Source organism: Lissotriton helveticus, chromosome 2_1 (assembly GCF_964261635.1).
Source record: "Lissotriton helveticus chromosome 2_1, aLisHel1.1, whole genome shotgun sequence".
NCBI classification, from domain to species: Eukaryota; Metazoa; Chordata; class Amphibia; order Caudata; family Salamandridae; genus Lissotriton; species Lissotriton helveticus.
Genome location: NC_136059.1, coordinates 1,568,221,055 through 1,568,241,532, shown reverse-complemented (window position 1 = coordinate 1,568,241,532; position 20,478 = coordinate 1,568,221,055). Strand labels below are relative to the sequence as shown.

Here is a 20,478-nt window from a genome sequence, read left to right as displayed (position 1 = left end):
TTGGAGTGCTTTACACAAGCACGTTACATTACACAAGGGCATGTACATTTTTTTTTGTAGGCACAGAGGGAATAAGAGGTTTGCCTAGAATCACAGGATACAGACTACATCCTGAGACTTGTAGTGACACTCACAATAGCCAGAATGTATATCAGACAGTTCATGGATGTGGAATTCCTATAGCCCGACGCCCAGGATATATTGTTCGAGCACGCCTTCATGTGTATTTTGTCTTTAGGACAAGTAGGCCCAACCCCCTGCAGCACAAACCCTTTGGCTGCCAGTTTGCACAACCACATTATGCATCAGGGAAACGGACCGTCTGCACTCAAGGTAATATTTTTGCCCATGTGTTTATGCTGTTCAAACTTGTATTAATGGTTCATTAATTGAAAGCCTTTATCATTAGGATTAGCGCTCTAAGTAAATATTGTAATCTCCGACTGCACTACTGACAGTGGTTCTAGTATAAAAATGTGTGCACACATTTTCAGACTTTAGCAATATGAGGCTATGTATAATGCTCCCAGAATGCTCTCTGATTTGATGCAAATATTTGCAGAAGCTTGAAAGCAAGATTGATGATTCTTCTCTTTCAAAATAAAATGAAAGCAGGAAAAAAACATTTTGTTAAACTACCATAAAATTTCAGGTACCATTTCTTTGAAGCATCATTTAGTAACACGTGTTGAAGCATGCTAGTATTTCTAGCATCCCCCCACACGGACAGTGAGAGCTCTAGCTCTTTTTCCGATGTAAGGTATGTCGCACACTACGTCGTCCACCATGTTTTTATTTTGGATCAGGACTCTGGCATGCACACGCCACAATTTGTTAGCACCCTGTTTCAGGACGCCACATTAGACTACTTATCCCTCAAGATGGTATTCTTTTTTTGACCTGAACTTTTACTCATGAGTCCGTATGTTGATATGTTTTTGTTTCAAGTTTCCCCTCATTTTAACCAGATTAAAATTATTCCGACGAGTACCATCATTGGTCAGATTACAGAGGCCCCATTGCACTCAGCACCCACTGTAAGTACTTGCACGGCCTTTCTACAAAATGGACAGTTTTCGGTTCCCTTTTGCAACTATTTAAACACGTCTTTGTGTCCATTTCTTTTCCTTTTTTTTGTGCTGACAAGTCTTGTCAACTTGAATTTTTCTTTAAGTGCATAAATATCTCTCGCTTTGGTGTGACACAGCTTGTGCACTTTTTTCAATATCTCAATCCCCCTTTTTCCTTAAAGTATCCTTTTGGAACTTACACAGGTACTTGAGATATGCCCCGATTTTACCCTTTAAAACGTGGATATCATTTTTCTTTTGTTACAAAAAAAAATCTTTTTTTGCCATTTTCCTTTGCTGTCCAAGCAATAATCAATACTTTTGTTCTCCATTGTTTGTCCTGATGATAATCTGAAAAATTGAAGGTCGAAACGCCGTCAACAGTTTTCCCGCTGAAAAAGGACACTTGTTGTGCAATGACACACACATAAATGTTGACCTTTTTATTAACTCAAGCACAATACTGAAATGTCATGACTTTTCGTAGTTTCTAAAACCTTCTGTGCTTCACTGTGTGCCATCAACACGAACCTCACGAGCACTCTGTGTTCATTTTGCACATTGACCACTTTTCGTCTGGTAATGATAATTGATGCAGCTACTATTAACTTGTTAGTAGATTAAAATCAATATCTATTGTATCATTATTGGTCAGATCTCCTGTTTTATAATTCATTTATAATTACATTAGTTCCAGTATTGTAAGATTGACACATTTGCTGCCTTAATAATGCCCATTGGGACACTGTTGTGAGATACAAGGCATGGCAAACATGCAGAACTTTTGGCCAGTCAAATACTTTATTGCGATAATTTAATATCATACAAAGACAATGGCAAATATATGAAACAAAAATACAAACAACACATACATTAAAAACAATTAAAAACAATTTAAGAATAACAGGTTAAAAAGACCAACATACACAATGTTACATTTTAACATCGGCATAACTGGTACAAAGTGCTAAAGTGCAAAAGTGCTAAAGTGCAATAAAGACTTAGACTTAAAAAGTGTAAAAATGCTAAAGGGGTCCCCAGCAAAATGATTAGAACTGGCAACTACTAGCCCTGTTACAGTGCTTTCTAAGAATGCTGACCCAAAAGGTCACCAGCCAACGTACTAACTAAAGTGTTGATCTATACTACAAAGGCAAGTAGATACATTTTTAAGTCTGATATTCCTGCTTCTAATAGCTCTCACCAGGAAACTAGCCACGTAAAACATAATCCTGGGAGTTTGTAGCATTTGTAGATAAATAAGAGCAGGTCTAACTAAAATAAATCCTGCTTCCTTGAGTATAGGTACAAGAAACAATTTCCGAGCTTCATTATAGTGGCTGCAAAACATTATAAAGTGCATAGTACTTTGCTCAGAAAAATGGTCGCAAGAACAGGGTGGAGCCTTTTCTGGGGTACTCCAGACAGGATAAAAACCCAAGCTAAAATGTATCAAATTAAATCGAAAACGAGTTAAAATAAACCTGTGGTAGGGATGGGTCACCACGTTAAGGTAACTGTCAGGACCGTTGGGTATAGCCAGCAGTACACTGGCCCTGACACAGGGTTTCTTCAGCTCAATTTCTTCCCTCTCCAGGGTTAGGAGCTCCTTCATTCCAACTTTGGTGTAAACAATATCTTTTGATGTTAGAGAATCAATAGCAGTGTAAAGTTCAGGCCTCCCCAACTTCAAGAAATTTTCCTTAATGTACATCAACCACCTAATCCTGTGTACATTATCTAGGTTCAAGCAGTCCCTCATTATGGTGTGATTAAGAGGAATTTCTGTGTTCAGCCACATCCTCAGCCAAGCAACTAAAGGTGCTATTCTAATCAGGTCTGAGATGTAGCCTTCCCCCAGTTCCATGTGGACTGTATAGGCCGGGGTTGACTGGGGGACGCCCAAGACAGATCTAAAAAATTTGTTTTCCATTGTCTGTATGGGTTCCACTCCCCTATATCCCCACAATGAGCCACCATATGATGCAAGTGAAATGCATTTAGCCTTGTATATTTTACTGATAGCTGCAAATGGCCTACCCCCCAGTTTTTTAGAAAACCCATGGAGGGCAGCAGATGTCCTGGCCAGCATAGATGCTCTGCTTGTAACATGAGGACCCCAGCTACCTTTGTCGTCAAAGGTGAGCCCAAGGTAGGGAAAGGAGGAGACACGTGCGAGCTTTTCCTGCCCACAAAGAAAAGTTTTATGAAAGGGTCTCCTAGAGGCCCTGCCCATGAGCATAACCTGCGATTTTTTTGCATTTATTTTCAGGTCAAGTGAGCCCATAAAGGATTCAAAGGCATCCAGGAGTCGTTGAAGCCCCACCCCAGTACGCGCAAGGAGAACAGCGTCATCCGCATAAAGGAGAACTGGTATCCCCTGCTCTCCTGCACGTGGAATGTCGCTTGTAACGCCCCTGAGGGCTGGCTCCAACGCGTTCACATAAAGCGTAAATAACAGTGGTGCCAGAATACATCCCTGTCTTACTCCCTTTTCAGACGCAAAAACATCTGTACACCTTCCTTTCGAGGATACTCTAATTTTAGCAGTAAGGCCAGAGTGTAAGTCAGCTAATAAATTAACTATGGATCTATCCAGACCCATGTCGAGTAATTTTAACCAGAGCTTGGATCTATTGACCATATCAAACGCAGAGGAGAGGTCCATGAACCCAAGGTACATGGACCCATCCTTGGCCCTGGTATATTTCTCGATCAGGAGGTGGAGATTAAGGCACTGATCCAGGGTACTTCTTTTAGGTCTGAACCCATAGTGCACATTACTCAAGATATTGTTCTCGGTGGCCCATTCATTCAATGTAACTAATATGACTCTCCCAAGAATCTTAACTGAAGAATCAATCAGTGAAATTGGTCTGTAACATGCAGGATCCTGCCTATTTCCTTTTTTAAAAACAGGAATGATTATTGATGTTTTCCATGACTTGGGAATATTATCACGGTTTAAGGCATTAAAGACCCTGCAGAGCAATCTTGACCAGAAGTTAGGGAAGCATTTAAAGGCATCAGCGGGGACACCATCTGGTCCTGGTGCCTTTTTTTTAAAAGTACAATCTATTGCAGATAATACTTCACTGACTTCAAAGTGCAAATGGTTCCCTAATGGAATAGTATTAACTTCCTGTTCCCTGGTATCAGCGTTATTATGAGCTGAATAGATGTCTCTGAAGTGTTTAATCCAACCCTCATCAGGGATATTAGTTTCTAGAGGGGAGTTATCCTCTCCTGTGAGTAAGGGTTGGTTGACAATCCTCCAGAATTCTCCACTATTTTTTAAAATGGCTGGATCAGTAAGTTGTGTCCAGGCTTCATCTTTAAGCTGTTTTTTCCTTACTACAATTGCCTTTTTGTATAGTGCTCTACTATTGCTGATGAGGTCACGATCTTTCGGAACAGTTTTCAAAGCATTGAGCAATGCAGAGTGTGCTTTTGAGCAACTGTGATCAAACCATCTTTTAAGAGGTTTCGGCTTGGAATTACTAGTCACAGAAAGCCTGCCGTTTATCTTGTTACATATGCTGCTAAATGCAAAGATCACTTCCCCATCATTAGAGTCACTAGATAAACACACTCCAACCTCCTCCTCAGCCTCTGAAAGAACTTCTTGAACAAAGGGTTCTGGGATTATACTATCCCATTTCAGTCTCCTTCCCTGATCCTTAACTTTAAGCTTTCTTTCTTCATAACAAGGACCATGGTTTCGCCCTAAAAAATCAGACACTACTAGGTCCATGGAAACTGGGTTATGATCACTAAAAGCGGAAACCACAGTTCTATACATTAAAACCTTGGATAAAAAACATGCAGAAATAAAAATATAATCAATAATAGAGTCATTGTCTGAGCCCTTGAAAGTAGGGGCTCTAATCCCCCCCTCCCCACAACTGGATTCGTATAGGTTCCATCTTGCGAGGAAGTTCTCTAAACAACCCCCCTGTCTGTTATGTTCAAGATGGACCAGTGCACAATTTGGAGGGGATTCTGAGTCATCGCAAACACACATAAGTGAACAAGGGTGTATATTAAAATCCCCCCAAAAAATGATTTCAAATGCATTAACATCTTCACTATAGACTGACAGAAAGTAATCCAATCTACCTAGACTATATGTTGTACAGTCAGCAGCATTGGAATTATAAAAATTAATAAACAAAATATTAGGAGATTCCACACGAGACAATTCAACAATAAGACATTGCTCAGATCCTGAGTCACATTTCTTAAGGCTACCTTTGATGTCTAGTTTGAAGAGGCTTAACAGTCCTCCCCTCGCTCTTCCTGCTGTGCTAGCCACAGCAGGGATACAAAAATGACTGTAGCCATCAAGAGAAAAACTAGAATTTGTGTCCCAAGTTTCCTGCAGAGCAATGATATCATACCTAATTATAAAAGCCAACCAAGTTGCATTACCTACTTTGGTCTTTATACCAGCTATATTCCAAGTAAGCATACTGAATACTGGCACACTATTCTCTGTCTGACTAGAATGTTCTGACAAGAGTCAGTCATTATGATCCAAAAAGGATAAGGGTGCAAATCGATTAGACAATAAGAGGGGTTGAGCAAAAGGATTCTGATGTACTAGGGGAGCGGATTGATTTACAGTATTCCGATGTTGTTCCCAGCCCCATCTATAGTTTAAATCAGAATTAGTATCCCATCCAAAGGCTGGTGTTTTAGGGTAGGTGACGTTCTGCTGCTCACCATAAAAGAACTTCAATGTTAATGGTACAACAGAGCCCTGCCTGCGTTGGGGTGGAAGTAAATTGATAAGGATGTTAGGCAACACGCCTGAATGTAAGAAGCTTACTGCCACTCAATCCCCCTTGAATTTTTTGGGGCGATTACCTAGCCATGAGACCCTTTTAGCAGTTTTAATCTCTTGAGCCAGCAGTTGACCCCCCCCTGGAGCTAACCTCATATTAGTAGTAAGCCACTGCAAGGCTTTGTTAGACAGAGAGGAAGGGGATTCTTCAGCACCGGCTTCTAAGGGTGGTACATTTGCCAATACTAAAACGACAGGGGAAGCTTCAACTATAAATTGAAGAGGGTCAGTTAACTGAGCATGTGCAGGGGGTATCTCAACCGTTAACAGACCATCCCCTCTATTAGTATTAGGAGCAATAGGTTTTGGATCAGGAGGCTGAGGTGGTGGATTATTTAATACGTCATCTGTATTCTCCCCCTTCTGATCATCAACTTCTCTACTATTTTTGTCCAGGTTTGATACCAACATCGTAACATTAACAACACCCTCTGTTAGTTTATTCAACTGCCCTCCCAGCTTTTTGACTTCAGATTGTAATTTATCAATTTTAGAGAGTAATGGTTTAACAATGGATTTGATTTTACTATCTATTAAGTCAGCGATCTTATCAAACAAGTCCTCATCATGGCTGACATTAATCTCAACACTTCCCCCTTCAACTTCCTTTGGGTTTGCTTTTGGGATGTTTACCCTCTTCCTCCTGGCCCCAGATCTTAGTCCCCCCCGTCTCGGCGGGTTTTTATTTTTCACAGAGTCTAATCGAGAAGTTTGTTCAGTGATAGAAATATCTTCATCTGTAGGGTCAGCACGAATTTCCTGATCCACATCATTGTCAGATTTATTTCCATGCTCCACGATAAGGACCTCGGGACCAGACAACATATTATCATTTAGGGAGCCGGATTCCTGTATGGTAGGACAATTTGAAGAGGCATCAGAGAAAGTCTGCAGGGACACTAAGTCCTCAGGTGAGGGGGATGAAGATGGGGACAAACAGTGTAAGTCAGGTGACTGACTCAATCCCAGCGATTCTCTCCTCTGTAGATTGATTTTTTTCACTGTTTGCACCAAGTAGTTTTCCATTGTGTTGGCAAGTGGTGCAGATCCCTTTTTAGGCATACTGATGATAATGACAAAGAGCTAATACTCCTCAAACCACAGGGTAATATGTATCACAAACAATACAGTCTTACTTGAACAGTAGGATGCCTCGCGAACCTTGCGCAGGGTTTCTGGCCCTGCCCTGCCTCCTCGTGCCGTAGAGGGCCCGCCCTTTGCCCGGGCGTCCCGCTCGCGTCCCTCGACGCGGTGGTTGTCCTGCCTTTATTGCGGTCTTTGGCGCTCTCAGGGCGCGTCTGGCGTCACTCTGCACGCGCCGCCGCGTGGCCTGCCGGGATTTGTGGTCTCCCGGAGCGGCGGCGCGGAGTCCGGTGCCCTTGGACTCTTGGCGGTGGCGGCGGTTACCTCTGGAGCCTTCTCTGTGGCCGTGTGACTCTCGGCGGTGGCGGCAATATGGTAAGAACTTTTGGCGTAAGTGTGAATATTTGCCTACATGATCAGTACTGTTTATTAAAAGCTATAGTGGTATGTTTAAGCCCCAATTTGGCCCATAGAGAAAATGCAGACAACTACACAACCAGAAGTTTAGGTGTGGACCAGAATTCTGGGTGATGCAGTCATTTTTGATTCGGATATTTACTGTGTGTGGTAATTACTGAAGCCCTCAATATTCCCCTGACAATTTTGGGCAGGTTCAGCCGTCATAAATTTATCAGAAAGAATAGTTTATTTTCAAACTAAGAAATAGGAGCTTGAAGAAAATATACATTTTATATTTCGGAAACATTACTTTACAAACAAAAGCAACACAAAACCTCATGAATACCTCTGACCTTAAAAGGGTTCGGGAAATCTATGGTCATATGAAATGTGTAAAATTAACATGAATGTCTTCTCAAGAACCTGTGGGGGAATGGCCAGAGCTAGATACAAAAATGAAGTCTAACCTAACAAGGATTAAGCTTCCAGGCAAATACCAAGCTATAGAAATTTATATTACAGAGTTTCCAGCTTACCCGTAGTCATCAATCAGATGAGAGCCTAGAACAACCACGCTGAGATCAAAAGCATCTGGTTCTGCCTTAATGCCAAACATGATTGGAGCTACCTTAGAATAGTCCGCCCGGTTGCATGTGGCAACGCAAATCCTAATTTTACGCTGATTGATGTTCTTTTCCATGATTTCTCTTTTATTCAAATGTTTGTGGAAATACAGCTCCTGTTAAGAGAGAAAGCAAAACATTACAAAAGGAGAACTAGGGAAGTCATGTTATTGTCTCACACTGACATTCAAAGAAAATATAAGAAAAAGACATGGGTGTGGTTTTTGTAAGGAAGCCGACTTGATGGATGGTAAATAATCCTCGACAGCCCTTGGTGAAGAATATTTAATGCTGGAAGAGAGAGTGACCATGGACACCACCGTTCACAAGAAGCAAAATACACTGTGCACCAGTGCAATGTTTGTTTGTTTATAAATATTTTAAGTGTTCTTTTTTCCACTACTCACTAAACATCCTCAACAATTTCCCATGCTTCCACTTTGCCACCTATCCTTATGTACTGCAACACACAGCATTTGTAAGAAATACTTTAGTCCAAATATATAAAAATAGTGGGATACTACTTTATCCTTGCAGAAGTGAACACAACTTGTGAGGAGGTTTGGAAGTTTAAGTATGCACAACACAAATCTGAAAACCATTATCTGGCCTTCATTAGACAGCCAGTAGCACTCAATCACGGTAATACTCAAACAGTGCACACTAGACAGAGACCCCTCACCACATCAACAGCACCACATCAACATGTATCCTCAAAACAAGCATACAATGTTACGAGAAACTTGGAATGCATCTCATCAACGGACTTGAGATTCCAGTAGAACAAGCATTGGCAATGCCAATAGGTCTAACTTTAAAGCAACATGTATGGAAATGTGAAGCATTAAAAGTAAATAGCATGATGACAGATATGCATTTAAGTGGAAGCAAAGAACTGTAGAATAATATTGGTGAAGGTTAAAACGTAAAGTGACAGTAGCACTGTAAATCCCGATAAAAAAATCTATGTAGGTTAAGGACTCCCGCCTCCCATCTGTGCTGCTGCAAGAGAAAAACAACAAATTATCTCGTTTTCCAAGACCCTTTAATAGCAATAACCATATATTACAATGCCTTGTGTGTGTGTCCACACTGAAAGTTCAAGCTTGGGCAGCTGGATGAATAAACTAGCGAAGCAGCTCCGCTGCATTCGCACGCGAGCCCTAAAAAAATGTATCCCAGCAGCGTGAAGAGCAAGCACTTTTATTGAAAGCACACACCTTTTAATTAAAACATGGACTCCTGGCCCCCAACACGTGGCAGGAGGCAAAGCTCCTTTATAGTGATGCTCACATAAATGTCTGCCAATAGCTTTGTTGTCAAACCAGACCTTAAAAACCACATTACTCTGACCTAGTTAATGACAATCGGTAGCCAAATAGAGAGAAAAAAACAATTATCTCCGCACACCAACTCATACATCTTAATAGGGGCGCTAGAGGGCGCACTTGCGGAATGGCTGCCTAGGTGCGTAGCTCCCGCTCCTTGGTAAATAATCCTTAACATATCCTGTGCCACGGAGTGCTGTATTGCCTCCACCTTTTGGACTCTGCTTCAGGTCATCGCCATAGACACTCGACCAAACTCTGAAGTCCCTACGTGCTCCAGGGCCGGAGTTACAGGCTGCTGGAGTTCTATCCGGTGCTCGCTCTGGAGCTGCTGTGAGCGTGTAGCCGGCCGCTGCTGCTGCGCGACCCCGGGGACTGTCACGAGGCTTTGGGCCGCTGATCGCCGCGGACACCGATCTCCTGTGGAGACATCGCGGGGGGGCTTCAACGGAGGTAAGCGGCTGCTGTCCTTTCTGCCGCGAGACCCCCCCCCCCCTCCTGCTGGCTCCCGTTATCGGCGCTAGGAAAGGATCTCCTTCCCACTCGGCGGAGGAGCCTGCTGGGCCGGGCGGCCCCCACGAACCATCGCTCCGACTCTCTGCCCGCTGCAGCTCCTATGCTAAGCAGCGCGAGCAATCGGAACCGCTGATACGGGGTCGGGACTGGCCCCCTCGCACTCGGTGCTACCATCACGCACCACTCCTGCTGCCATCAAGCTTCTGCACTAGCGGACGAGTGGGGGGGGCTGTCGCCTGCTTGGCGGGTGCGTGGCTGTCACGTGGAGAGGTCCTGGACTGCCCCCCTGAGTGCTGCAACCCTTCACTGCGCACTACACAGTGGGGTCCTGCCATCCTTTGCCCTGCTTGATTGGATCACACTGCCTGCAGCAGCAATATATACCCGGGCCGCTTCCCTGCTGGCACTGGGCGAGGAGCATCTATTACCACGATCCACTACTGTTGGCTGCTGGACCCCCTCACCATCACAGCGCTTGGTTGCCACGTAGCGCCGCTTGCAGATTGGGCCCCCCTCGCAGCCCCTTTGGCGGCCCTGCGTTTGCTCTCTCCTGTCCACTGACGGCTGTGCATTCTCTGGGTGGACTGCACTCATCTATCCCACGGCCGCAGATTCTACCACCACTCTGCTCCACGGCCCGGAAGCCATCCCCCGGACACCGCTATGGGACGGACTGAGAATCGTCAGCCAAAACTGAGCTTCAACAGTGTGAATAAAGGCGCCAAATCGGTGCAGATGAATCCTGGGTCCAGCGCATCTTCTTCGCTGCCTACTCCGCCTCCTACTAATGATGTAGATCTTACCAGCCTGATTCAGGAGATGAGGCAGGGTTTCGCCACTGTCGTGGAGAAAGTGGACGGCGTCACGGCCCGGCTGGATGCTTTGGTACACAAGGTCGACCGCCATGAGGAGCGGATCACGACTGCGGAGCAGCGGATATCCGATAACGCCGATGTCGCCACGACCCATACGACGCAACTGGCCAGGATGGATAACTTACTCCGGATTATAGCGGCAAAGAACGAGGACCTGGAAGCGCGAAGCCGCCGGAACAACATACGCATCACGAATGTGCCGGAATCTACAGATACGGGTAGGATGGAACTATACGTTGAAAGATTGCTCAGAGGCTCGATAGGAGAGGATGCTTTCTCGCCTCAATTCATTGTGGAGAGGGCCCACCGCTCCCTGGCGCCTGTGCCCAAGCCTGGCCTTCCACCAAGGGCCATCATTGCGCGGCTTTTGAATTACCGTGATCGTGACACTGCTCTCAGGGCGGCCCGCACTCAAAAATCACTGCAATTTAATGGAATTACCTTCTCTGTCTACCCGGACTTCACGCCGATGGTTCAGGATGAACGGCGACAGTTTCTGCCGGTGAAGAAAAAGCTACGAGAGGCTCAGATAGACTATGCTCTCTTATACCCTGCGAAGCTTCGAGTGACCCACCAGGGTAGGCAGAGGTTTTTCACCAACCCGCAAAAGGCAGAGGACTACCTAAAATCGATACGTAGGGAGCGCAGAGCAGACGGCGCTGCTGCTGAGGAACAGGACGATGCCGACCTGTCACCAGCGCCACATGATGAATAGCTGTCCATGTGCACTACGGATCGAGTCTTCTCCACGGCAGCTGGCGGTCATCCAGCGGCTCGGACTTCAGACTTCGGGGCGATTCATGATCGATGGACCTGCATGGACTCTGCACCCCTGTGGTAACGTACACCAAGGACCACTTTCTCGTCCCTAGTCTCCACCGAGGGCGGTTACAGTTCTGGAGCTACGGACCGGGAAGTGGCTGTGCGCACTCTATGTTTTACCCCTACTGGGCGATCCCCACAGTCTTGTTGCTGTTATTGTTGTTCATACCACTACAGTTGGGGGGAGGTGGGAGGAGGGGGGGCTTCTGGGGGGGGGTTCCGCGGCCACTGGCATGATTGGGATGCTGGGGTGGGTGGGGGGAGGATGGACTCTGAGAGGCTTTCATTGACTGAACTGTGTATATCTGCAATAACCTGGTGTAAACGTTGGCACTGGCAAGGCGGGGGTGGTTACATTTTGCGGCCCTCTCGGGCACTACCTTATTCATTGTTGCTCTGTCCATGGCTGCTTTGACTGCGAATGCGCAACTGACATGCTTATCTTGGAATGTCCGCGGATTGAACAATGCTAAGAAATGCCGAAATGTTATTGCCTACCTTGATAGACATTGTATACGGGTGGCCATGTTGCAAGAAACTCATCTGCCCGCACAGGGTAGCGCCACTTTTGCGAAACGATGGGCCGGACACCGTATCTTTTCCTCTTATTCGACTTATGCCAGAGGAGTGGCAATTCTCGTTGCCCGCACTGTGCCTTTTCACAAATGTGGGGAAGTGGCAGACAGGGAGGGTCGTTATGCTCTGTTGTGGGGTAGAGTGGGCCGTGATCTGTACCTGTTTGTGTCCATATATGCGCCGAATGTTGACTCACCTGCCTTTTTCACCACTCTATGGGGTAGGATTGTGGCGGTTGGGGCACGACACATAGTATGGGGTGGGGATTTCAACCTAGCGCTGGTACCCACCTTAGACAGGGCGGATGGTGTTGGCTCCTATAAGCCTAGGGCCAGGGAGGCGCTGGAGGGAGTTGTAGAGGAGGGTGGTCTTTTAGATGCCTGGAGACACTTACATCCTCATGAAAGGGAGGGTACCCACTTCACTTCTCATACCGGGACATGGGCACGCTTGGATTACTTCTTAGTCACTAGGGGGGTTGCTGCGGAGCTGGTGGGAGTGACTCACCTACCGAGAACCTACTCTGACCACGGCCCTGTGCTTTTGCGGTTTCGTACTCCTGGGTGGGACAGTCCGCGACCGCAGTGGAGACTACGCCCTGACGTGCTTCTGGATAACCTGTTTCGCACTGAGCTGGGGGAGGAGATAGCGGAGTTCTTTCCTAGAAACAAGGGGTCGGTTGAATCAGTCGAGCACATATGGGAGGCGTTCAAGGTCACTGTCAGGGGGTACTGCATATCTAAGAGCCACGGGGTACTTTGTGATATCTTACATTCCATCACCACACTTGAAAAGGAACTGCGGGCTCTGGAACTCCGCATGGTATCAGACACTGACCCAGAACTGCATGCTACCTTTAGGGAGACACTGTCAAGGTATGAGGAGGAGGCTGCCAGGGAGGCGAAATACCGAGGCAAACACTGGATAGCCCGTAAATACTGTGAAGGGGATAGGCCCGGGAAGGTACTGGCTACACTCACGCAACCCTCACGGGTACACCATACCATATTGGAACTCACTGATACCTCCGGTACCACTATCAGTGACTCAGAAGCGATACTGCACACATTCACAGCACATTACTCCTCACTGTACACTTCCACGGCGGAAGCAGACGCGCCATATGCTTCATACCTCAGCGATGTTGCGTTATGCTGGCTCAGCGATGGGGACAGGGAATTTCTTGCGGCGCCTTTTGAGCTCGATGAGGTGCGCGAGGCCATCATGTCCCTCAGAAACGGCAAGGCTCCGGGCCTCGATGGCATACCTGCCGAGTTTTACAAAGCCTACATCGATGTTATGGCGCCAGTGCTCCGTGAAGTGTTTACGGAATCTCTTGCTGACGGGATACTTCCCAGCTCTATGCGCGAGGTGGTGATCACCTCTCTCTTAAAGCCAGATAAGGATCCCACATCCTGCGATTCTTACCGTCCACTCTCCCTCTTAAACTGCGACGTCAAAATACTTGCTAAGGTACTGGCCACCCGGCTATCGCTATTGATGACCAGACTTGTATTGCCTGATCAGTCTGGCTTTGTGGCGGGCAGATCTACGTCCCACAACCTTCGCACCCTCTTCTCCCTGCTCCGCACGGTTCACCCTGACATCCCTGTGGCAGCTGTATTCCTCGATGCCACCAAGGCGTTCGACTCGATTGAATGGCCTTACCTCTTTTCGGTACTTGCCAGCATGGGGTTCCCTAAATTGTTCCTGTCTTGGGTCCGCCTTCTATACACGGATCCCACGGCTAGGGTACTAATTAACGGACGACTGTCACAACCTATCGCGCTCACGAGAGGCACCCGTCAGGGATGCCCACTCTCTCCCCTGTTATTCGCCATCGCGGTCGAGCCTCTTGCTTGTCGCTTACGACAGCTGCATCGTACTGGTGCTGTGCAATGCCTGCAGCGGCAAATTGACGTATCCCTTTATGCGGATGACATCACGCTGTACGTAAAATATCCTGAGACACATCTGAATCCCCTACTTCGGGAATTTATTTTATTTGGCGGGGTGTCAGGAGTCCACATCAACTGGGCCAAGTCGCAATTTTTCCCACTGACGGACGCGGTGCGCGACTTCCCCCTCGATTACCCATTGGAGTGGTGTAGTGCGGATCTCCGTTACTTGGGTATCCGCATCTCTCGCGACAAAGACGAGACGCTGCGATCCAATTATGGAGTGGCCATGACCAAATTAACTGCCTCCGTCGACAGATGGATCACCCTGCCACTTTCCATGGCCGGGAGGGCCTCGCTTATAAAAATGGTGGTACTACCCCGCTTTCTGTACCTTTTCCTCAATATTCCCTATTTCCCTGGCGCTTTCTTCTTCAAAACGCTCCGAACGGAGTTACGCAGGCTTTTCTGGGGAGGCAAAACCCCCCGGCTAAAATGGTCGACGCTGACCCTTCCCTATGACAGGGGAGGTTTCGATGTCCCTGACTTTGAGGCATACTACCAGTGCGCACAGGCGCACTTCGCCTACCACTGGATATCTCCTACCCCTTTTATGCCGCACATAGCGGTCGAAGACTGGATCGCGCACCCGGTCCCGCTCAATGGGCTGTTGCACTGTCCAGAGGTGTGCATAACCACGCTGAATACCTCAGTCTCCTGCACTTTGGATGCGTGGCGCCGCATAGCTAAAAGATTGTCGTGCCCATTGCTCTACTCACCCAGATTACCGCTTGTCTATCACCCAGAGCTTACATTGTTATCGGAAACGGGTTTCCGACATCTCTGTGATACATTACATGTCACCTGTTGGGGCGATTTGTTTCATGAGGGTCACTTCAAATCGGCGGACCTGTTTTTTAAAACACACGAGCGTACTCCCCTTGAGCTCTTTTATTATATTCGTTTGCGTGCAGGGATGAAAGACATCTTACCCGATTATCCTGATGAGCCCGAGGCCCTGCCTCCACTACACTTCCTATTAGGATCACAGGACGGGGCACACCTGGTCTCTGGACTCTACCGTCAGATCCGCAGTGCTGCTCCAGACCCAGACTCCACTGCTCGACTGCGTTGGTCTGCTGAACTTGCGACTGATGTGTCGGACGACCAATGGCACTACTGCTGCGCGCTCACTGCCCGCATCTCTGCCAGTAGCAGGTTGAAAATTATCCATTATAAATTCCTTCAACGAGTGTACTACACGCCGGTGCGGAAACGTAGATTTGGGCTGGCGGATGATGACCGATGTGAGCGCTGTCGTGCTGCCCATGCCGACTTTCTTCATCTGGCGTGGGAATGTCCCCAGATTGCTCGCTACTGGCGGCAAGTGACGGAGGCTCTTGCTGAGATGGTGGGGGAGGTGGTCCCTGCGGACCCCTTGATGGCCCTCCTCGGGTATACGATGCAGATGCCTAGGGGTTGCAGGAAATTCATTGACACTGCCTTGCTCTTGGCCAAGCGGCGTGTCGCGTGCCGGTGGGGCAGAGGAAGGGCGCCCAAATTCAAGGACTGGCTCACAGACTTGATATACTGCCAAGATCAGCATACTACTTTTGCTGAATTGCTGCCTCCCTCGTGTCGTCCCAGTGACGTCTGGGAACCGCTTGTGCACTATCTGCTCACACGCCCGGACGACAGCGCTCAGTCGGAAAGTCAGGTTGTCATAACTTAGGACCCCAAGCTCTGTTCTGGTCCTAGCCTGAGATTACGACTGGGCTAACCGGATTCCCTCGTCCGTGCTCCCCTGTACCCCTGGGCAGTCACTGACATTACAGACTGTCCTGCTTTGGCCTGCACATCACTCCCCTCTCTCTGTACATGCCTACTCTATCCCATACTCACTTCACGCACTTACATCTTTAGCGGGCGGCACTCCAGGGCTTCCTACACCCTCCTACAACCGGCCAATATTGGTCTACTTTATGTTAGGACAGGCATCCTGGCCATGAGATTTCATACACACCTCTGCCTGCCTGGATCGCCACGCCAGAACACTATCAACTATCCTACCACACAGTCGAGAACTGCCTCTTCGTTGTTACCTAGTTTGGGTGTTTCTGTTACTGTTTTTGACCTTCGACAAAAAGGAGAGAATCTTCTCTCGCGAAAAACTCTGTTCAACTGCTGCTCATCCTTGCTCATCCTACACCACCAGCTGCCGAACAAGTTTACCATGCATGTATGACACGCCGCCGGGCCCCCGGGATGCCGGCTACAAGGCTGTGTATTGACCATTCCATCCTGCTGCCGGCCTCCGGGTTGTGGGCAAAACAAGCTGTGTACTGCACTTCGTCTTATGCAATAAAGCAGATTTGAACCCCCCCCAAAAAAATAAATAAATAAATAAATAAAAAAACTCATACATCTTAATAAAAACCACTTCCTCAATCAAACGTGCTTTACTTTCACGCTAACTCAAACAAACCAGTTTGAATCTCACTAATGTATAAAACTCCCTATTAAACACACACAACCCCAGACTCCATCAAACAATGGTTCTTCCAAACTGGGTGTTTGCCTTCCCAGATTCGTATAAAAGGGAATGCACATACGGTATGTGCTATGATGCCACAATATTGTTGGTAAGTGCTACACAAATACAAATAACATAAAAAGAAACATGCTGCATATTTGTGAGATTTGTACCTTGCACACTATAAATTGGTTTGTGGTAGGTAGCAACACAAACAAAGCCCATAGAGCTATCTTGCTCTATGGGCTAGGCACAAAACTCCCAACAGATGGAAGGAGAATGTTTATGTGGTACCGACATTGAGGCTATCGTATAACATTCCTATATGAGAACACTGATTCACAAAGAAGGGACTTGGGGTTTTTGGGAAGATCCAGCATAAGTGCTCCAGAAGAAGTATAGAGAAAAAGGTTATGCTGTTCCTATGACCTTGTCAGGTCGGCGGTGCAATACCCGACGGGCTCCCTATAGTAGGGGCACTTAGCGGAGACCTTTTTCCAACAGCCGTAAGGTGAAGTGGGGGTGAGGTGTAGTGTGTGTAGATGAATGTATTGAGTGAATGTAAAATAGGGTTGGGAGTACCAGCGAGAACATCTCTAATCAATGGGTCTCCTACCCTAAGTAAAAGCAATAAATAAGGCGCGGGGCTAAGGTTATGTCTTGGGTTCCGAGAATCTTCGTGGGAATTTGTGCATGACATAAGAAGCTTTTGATTGATACATTGTATGAAGCGTGTTTTAATTCCATTCCATTCCAAGATGATGCCCAAATGGTTTTATGAATGATGAGAAGAAATGATATTAAGGCACCTCGAAGCAAACACAAAAGGTATAATGACCTCTTCACCGACAACAAATTTGCATCTAGATTAACTTTGATACACATTGCATTGAATATTTTAGAGAGCGGTTGCTATTTTGAGTGCAATAGGGTGGCAAGTACATATCTTTTGCCTTGATTGTTGGAGAATTAGTAACAGAATCCGCAGGGTGTAGAGAACATTAGTTTGTTATCTGGCGGGTCCTGATGAAGGTAGTGTTCATCTGCTCTATAAACCACAGAAACGCGTTGACCAAGGCTATCTAGATCCTGCTACATGCAGTTGCCCTAAATGGTCGCGGAGACTGAAAACAACTCTATGTCTCTTATTTTGCAGATTTATGCAGTTGTGATTGGGGTATGAATGTATTAAAAGAGGTATGAATGTATGAGAGTTGGTTGGTATGATTGTGTTGTTTCTCTACCTGGGGGTGATAATGTTGAAACACGAAAAAGTTTTCACATTGTAAATATTTTTTGTATATACTGAAAATATGTATTTTGATATGTTCAAATGATAAAAAATGGTAAAAATATTTTTGATAAAAGATGGAAAATAAATAAACAAAGTCAAACTATTATAAATGTGTACATGTTCACGGATTTTATCATGGTGTACTTTATGAATGGCCCATGTTTGAATTCATAGTTGAATCATAGAAAAAGAAATATAGGTCACGAGGGAGTTTTCTTATAGTGTCTTTTTGTTTTCCCCTCTTCTCCCTGACCTTATGAAGTATACTCTCTTGAGGGGGTCCCTGTTCTTCGCATTGCATCAAGAACATGGATTATAAGAATTCCTTAAAAAAGTCTCTAGGTAGAAGGCAGTCTTATTAATAAGCAATAAAATAAGGACCACCAGCTTTATTGGTTCTAAGGAGTCATGGGCCAGAGATAAACTGCTGCAAATGATAAAAGACGTTTTGGCAATTTCAAAGTGCTTCAGCATGTTTAGCACTGGGGAGTTCTTTAGAACAAACAATACTTTGAATGTTTACTTTTTGCCGAAAGGGGGTAGAATCAAGACCTAGTCTGTGGTTGCATGGAAGAAATGTCAGCTTTTTCTCCAGAATTTAACAAGCACTTGCTTTTACTTAAACCTGCTTCGTAGTAAAGCTTATTTTATGTATACTACCGATAAAGGATAGGTGGTAAAATTTACATTTTAAAATCAAAGCGCTGAGAAGCAAAAAATTGAAGGGACTGTCCTCTTGCGAAGAACCGTATGGCGAATTATAATATGTAGTGTACATCTCTGAAAATACCCCTCTCCCTCTACCGAATCCAGAACTGACAAGACCAATAGATCTTGACTTGGCAGCGCGTAAGGTGGTTACATTTAGTTTTTAGTGCAAACCTATACCACAAAACAAGACCACCATGTACTTACGATAACATTTTAAAATACAAAAAAGTGACTATTTTACATGAGGTTTTTTTAGTTAGTTATTTATTTTTAACTATGTACAATGCATTTTATTATTTTCACTGTGAAGGAATCCAGATGAAATCGTTATCCAAACACTCATATTGCAGGCAGCTACAATGTTTCAATGTGACTTGAACACACTTCATAACAGAAACCATACTAAGCACTGGCAAAGCCAATAGGTCCAGCCTTTTCAACCTGCTGCAGGCCTGCCAACTTACAGATAAATTACACCGTTTGACAGGGGTAGGGTTTGTGGAAGAGTGGAGCCTTAATCCCATTACTTTTTTGAGGCATGAGGGGGCAGGGCTTTGTGCAGAAAACTGAACCAGAGCCCCCAACGCACAACAAAAACGTCCAATGTTGCTGCTAATGTTCTGGTAAGTTTTTAAATTTTGAATGGGCATCAGCAGTACCCAGAGAGCATTTCCCACCATGTGATGTTGGCTCTTCACTGGGAGACCATGCGAGCAGAGTCTATATCCTGTGAAGCATTGTGGAAATGTATGTGTTCGCTGGTCTGTTACTCACTTTGCCAAGGGTTTTGAGCCATTATGCACAGCATCCCCGAGATTAATCAGCAAGACAAAAAATGTTTTTTTTAAACCACCTTTTGAAGCGGCAAAAAGATGGAAGAGACCTGACAAGTCATATTTGAAGGCACACACATGCATGTTGCTTGCACCTACAAAGAAACAAGCTTCTTTTAATTTTTAGTTACCAATCAGAGATGGATCTGTAACTAAAAGAAAAAAAACACATAGAAGTATAAAAAAAATTCAAGCGGGTGGTGGGAAACAACATGGCGAGCACAGGCAGTGGAAAAGCAAACGAAAGAGACAGCAAAGTAGGAGTGCTCGGGCAAAAGCAAGAAACGTGGAACTGGCAGGGAGAAGCCCACAAGTTTAAAAACAGTGTTATATCACCCAACCATAATCAAAAAAACTATAACCAAGATTGACTTGTACCCTGTAACAGAAAAGCGAATGTACCTGTATGAAAAACTCAATAAAATACTGTGAAGTGAGTGTGGGAGAAGAACATAGGCGAGAAAGAAGTGGGGGCAGCAGAAGGGGAGAGAAGTACATGAAGGACACAGCTGGAAAACATGTACTCACGTGGAGTGCTTAAACAAAAAAAAGCAGCACCTGAAAAGTGCCCAAATAATGAATCGATGATCCTTGGGAAGCAAGCAAATGAGTGACAATAAAATTAACCAATGGTAAGCAATAGCTGGCTCTAATCCCACTGTAAGCTATTAATACTCTCACAACAGAGAACACATGCACTGTCTAGTAGGCAACACCTAAACAGAAGATTGAGAATAAATCAACTGGCACCCCAAATGTGCCCGCAAAATAAAGACAAGTATTTAAAGTTATGATAAAACAAGCATTTACAATGCAATAGGTCTCGCATCATTAAAGTTTGACCTATTGGCATTGTAAATGACAATGCCTTTTATTAATTTGTTTTTAAAACATGGAATCGGTGCATAAACACGCACTTTGAACGTATAGTCTTTGTTTTTTAACTGTCGCCTGCCCAAGATCAGGAAGAAGGCATACCGAACCGGCACCTCCTCACCACTTCTTGTCAGCCAATAGCAACCCCCATGCCCAGCATACGCAGAGAACTACACTGCTATGGCACAGCACTAC

The 20,478-nt window shown here is 45.6% G+C and overlaps 1 protein-coding gene across 2 annotated transcripts in view; it reads right to left on the bottom strand.

Moving 5' to 3' along the window:
* The window catches only part of GNE (glucosamine (UDP-N-acetyl)-2-epimerase/N-acetylmannosamine kinase), a 248,260-nt gene that overhangs the window by 103,873 nt on the left and 123,909 nt on the right, over positions 1–20,478 (bottom strand). For both annotated transcript variants that reach the window (XM_078676535.1, XM_078676534.1), the window contains exon 2: positions 7,935–8,137. In XM_078676535.1, coding sequence (XP_078532661.1) covers positions 7,935–8,137 — 203 coding nt within the window. The remainder of the gene's footprint in view (positions 1–7,934; positions 8,138–20,478) is intronic.